The sequence below is a fragment of the Limulus polyphemus genome, unplaced genomic scaffold (assembly GCF_000517525.1).
Source record: "Limulus polyphemus unplaced genomic scaffold, Limulus_polyphemus-2.1.2 Scaffold2237, whole genome shotgun sequence".
Classification (NCBI taxonomy): domain Eukaryota; kingdom Metazoa; phylum Arthropoda; class Merostomata; order Xiphosura; family Limulidae; genus Limulus; species Limulus polyphemus.
The window spans coordinates 187,455-192,049 of record NW_013667847.1 but is presented as its reverse complement, the minus strand read 5'-3'; the positions used below and the strand labels follow the sequence as shown (position 1 = coordinate 192,049).

Sequence of the window (4,595 nt, the reverse complement as noted above, 5' to 3'; positions counted from 1 at the left end):
GCTAGATACAACTTGGCATTATTTGCAAATCTTGAATTTATAAAAGTTTTACTGTTTTCGCCATCTTTTACCATGTAGTGTTTGACATAAAATGTAAATTAAGGTACAATTCAACATAGTTTTGCATTTACGAGTGTTTTAAGTCTTTTAACCATTCTTTACCATGTAAGCTTATGTAGTATTGTAGTATTTGACACAAAATATAAACTAAAGTACTATTCAACATATAAAAGACTAAAAATATATTCCTTGTCATATAAACACAGTGTTTTAAGTTTTAACCATCTTAGCATTTGAATTTTGTTTAAAACAACGTTCTAATCAGCATATGTAAAATTAAAAATATACTTCTTGTCATATAAACAGTAAATAAAGGCACTTTTGCTTTTCAGTATCATGGTCATGCATTGGCTTCTTGTTTCTTTATATGACATTGGAGTTTTTATTATAAATGTTAGTACTGCACAAGTATGGGTCTACTGCACGTTAAAATAAAACCTGAGATAGAGTATCATATTTCAAAAAGGTTTGACACAGGAAGGTGAAATTGTACAGGGATCTACTGCACGTTAAAATAAAACCTGAGATAGAGTATCATATTTCAAAAAGGTTTGACACAGGAAGGTGAAATTGTACAGGGATCTACTGCATGTTAAAATAAAACATGAGATAGAGTATCATATTTCAAAAAGGTTTGGCACAGGAAGATGAAATTGTACAGGGATGTTAAGGATATTACATGGATTAATATACTTCCGTTGTCACATGTTGCCACCAGGGGCGCAATTGTTTTTCTTTTGCACATTTCCCGTGAGTGTAAATGGGACTGTCGATCATAGTGCAACTCACATAGGTTACAGATTTTGACTTCGCTGCCGACATCCCATAATGTTGAAATCTTTCACTAATGTCAGGATATTATCCATACATGTGAAAACAGGCTGTAATATTTTAGTATTCCCGAAAAATAAACAAAACCTGCAGGATCCTGGAAATTATAAACCAATTAGTCTACCAAATTGCATTGGAAAACTATTAAAAAATAACTAAATGTAAATGTACAAACTGCTGCACGAAAAAACAGACAACCGGTCATTTAGTTCGCTTAACTGAATCCATTTATTGTGGATTTAACCTCAAACACAGCACTATAGCAGCGTTCATTGATGTTAGGAAACCTTTTGACTCGATTTGGCACAAAGGCCTACTATTGAATCTTTCCAACTTTGGTATTCCAAACATTTTTGTAAGATGGATATCAAGATTTCTACACAATCCATTCGCTAAAGTTAAAGTTAACAATGCACTATCAAACTAATTTAAACTCAAAGCAGGAGTCCCCCACTACTGGACATTTTATTTTATTTTTTAGTAATACCCCGTTTCCAAAATTAACCAGGACACGTGAATCCCAAATTGGGATTCCCAATACGTCGATGATATTGCTGTTTGGAGTACTTCAAGTAATCCGGCTGCAGCACGAGTCCAGGCATCTTTAAATCGGGTCATGGCATGATGTGCCGATGTAGAGTCACGTTAAACTCAGGTAAAACTCGGGCAATAGCTTTTCTATAAACGCATCAAAAAGAAAAAGAAAGAACTCAAAATACACGAGACAAACATCACCTCTTCTGATAAAGTAAAATTTTTAGGAATCACATTTAACGAACAAGCTGCTGTACAGAATAACCACTTTTGACAAAATTTGTAGTACTGCTATACGAAAATATAACAATCTTAAGAAAATCGGGGGAGGTTAAAACGGTGCCCACCAGACACTATCATGATAATTTTCAAAGCCTACAGCAGACCTACATTCGAATATAGTAATATGATTACATGTAACATGTCAGACCACCTCTTCCAGAAATTACAGACAGACCAAAATAAAGCAATATGATTAGCATACACATTGCAGATTTACACCCCCAGAGGCTTACCTTAATTCTGTTTCTAAAACCAGAACGATTGTAGTTCTTGGGAAAGCTGGAAGTCGGTGACTCATGGCGTGCCAATATTTTAGGGACCGATGAAGCACAATTCACCCTTTCTGGAAGTTTCAAAAAATGCAACTCTATCATTTGTTCTGAAACTAATTCACGCCCCCCCCACACACACACACGATGCTGAGGTGATAGTCAGTGGGAATTTGTCTTTGGACCATGTTTTTCTTGTTGTTGTTTGTCTGTTTATTGAAGAACCACAACAACCTACATAGTACCATGCAATTCTCACAAGCAACGTGATTCTCAAGCTGCAGCATGTGACAGACATTATGGTTTTCACGCAGGATGGTGTCCTTCCGTATATTGATAACCAGGTGAAACATGTCTCGCGGAAGTATTTTCAAGACCAAAATGATTTCACGTCACTTTCCTCGTAAATGGCCACCTCATTCACCGGATCTAATACCAGCTGATTTTTAGTTGTACCTGAAGTCACGCGTGTACTGCTGGAAGCCTCGCACAATTCCAAATCTCAAGAATGCAACAGTCCAGTACACCAGATGAAATGCGCGTTGTTGTTGTGATGTTTGTTGTCACGTGGATGCGATGCATTCTGAACGCTGGAGGAACACATTTACTGTGATTGATCAGACATTAGGTCATAGTGGAACACATGGCAGTTTCATGTGTCATTCGTGTATGCGTAATACCCTTAGCACTCCTGTGCAATTTCACCTTCCTATGCCATACTGTTTGTGAGATATGATGTGCTAAGCTGTGTATCCAGGCAAAGAATATTAATCTAAGGCTTTTGTCAGCATTCCTTGTTTCAGCTATTGTTTAATGATTTGCTTCCAATTAAACTGTTAAATTATAAAATCTGTAAAATATATAAAAGGTCTTAGTTCTTTTACAATACAGTAAGTTATCACACACAGAAAATATTAAAATATAGTTCACAATAAAAGAGCTGACTTAGATTTTTAATATTTTTACAGTGGCGATATGCGGACTGGTCGGATATAAAGATTTCTACAGACCAGAATGGGTTGACCTAATATTAAGCTGGCAACATCCCAATGGTTGCTATGGTTCTACAGATGTTGATGATACTGGAACTGAAGGTGAGACTTACTGTTCCGTACAGTACTGAGTTGTGTTATTTTTTTGTTTTTTTAAATGATTCACTTTTGCATTCCTGTATTTTTGTAATTGTTAATATATCCCTGCCATATACTTCTGTTATTTATTTTTGCACAATTTATGTTTTTCAAACGAAGAAAATCTTGATAGCATGGTAGCACAATTATATATTACATTTATTTTCAAGTGAGTGGCACTCATGGGTTATTGTTCTTAATGAACAACCATAGCTTGCTTGTTTGTTTTTAATCAAGCACAAAGCTACACAACGGGCTGTCTGTGCTCTGCCCACCACGGGTATCGAAACCCGGATTCTAGCGTTGTAAGTCCGCAGACATACCACTGTGCCACTGGGGCGCGCGAACGAAGCCCTTGTGGCGGTGAATGCTGCTAACTGGTTGCTTTTCGTTTGATCAGTAATTCAGGTGTCTCTAGTCTGGCTGCTTAGCCCATTTTTGTTTTGATTTGATAAGAAGAAAAAATTAGCAAAATTTAGTAAACTTTTATGATGCACAAAATTTACTGAAGTGGAGTTCATGTAATTTCCATTTAGTTGTTTGGATTATTTGTTTATTGTTAAGCACAAAGCCACACAATGAGCTCTCTGTGCTTTTTCCACTACGGAGATCGTTATAAGTCCTTATGCTCACCGCTGAGCTACTGGGGAGAGGGGAACTGCTTATTATTGTATTAAACCTATTTAAAACAATAACTCGTATTCCATTTCCATAATATTTTAATAAAAGTGATTGTAAAAATGTATCAAAAGCTTTTGAGACATCTAAAAAAAGAACATATGATAAATTACCATCATTAATAAAATAATTTAATTTATTAATCAGTTACGTTATGCATTATCTGTATTCATATATTTCCTATATCTGAATAGATAAAATTTGATTCTAAGCATTTTATAAATCTTTCTTCAACTAAATTTTCAAAATTTTGATATAATTGATAATAAAGCAATTGGTATATAATTATTTAGATCATTTTCACTACCTTTTTAAAATAGGTAAAATGACAACATATTTTAAAACGTTTGGAAAAATCCCTTATTCCATTTACCTGTCAAATAAGTATGTTATGATCGGTGTTAATATATCAAATTACGTTTTAAAATTTCAGATTCATTTTTACCTTTGTTTCCACCTTTTCCTAAATTTTGGAAACTTATAATTTTCCGAATTTCATATTCATCAATTGAGGTTAGATGTATTGAATTTATAGTTATGTGATTTTCGGTGCATTAGTATTGTGTTGCATAAGGCACCCCTTCAGATTGAAATTACCGAATATTATTTATTGTAAAGAATGAAAAAAATGCGGTTTTATAACAGCAGATTGTGATTTAAAAAAACAACAACAACTATTAACTCACTTAAAACAACGACTTTTCTACGAATTAAGACTAAATGAAAATTAAATATCTTGATTATAAGGAAGCTCCTTTTGGTGGAATCTATCGTGCATCATAAAGTGCACTATCAATGCAGAAACTCAAAC

The 4,595-nt window shown here is 34.3% G+C and overlaps 1 protein-coding gene across 2 annotated transcripts in view; it reads left to right on the top strand.

Moving 5' to 3' along the window:
* LOC106466366 (UPF0764 protein C16orf89 homolog) overlaps window positions 1-4,595 on the top strand; it is a 12,874-nt gene that overhangs the window by 5,109 nt on the left and 3,170 nt on the right. For both annotated transcript variants that reach the window (XM_013926646.2, XM_013926645.2), the window contains exon 3: window positions 2,945-3,070. In XM_013926646.2, the coding sequence (XP_013782100.1) occupies window positions 2,945-3,070 (126 nt within the window). The remainder of the gene's footprint in view (window positions 1-2,944; window positions 3,071-4,595) is intronic.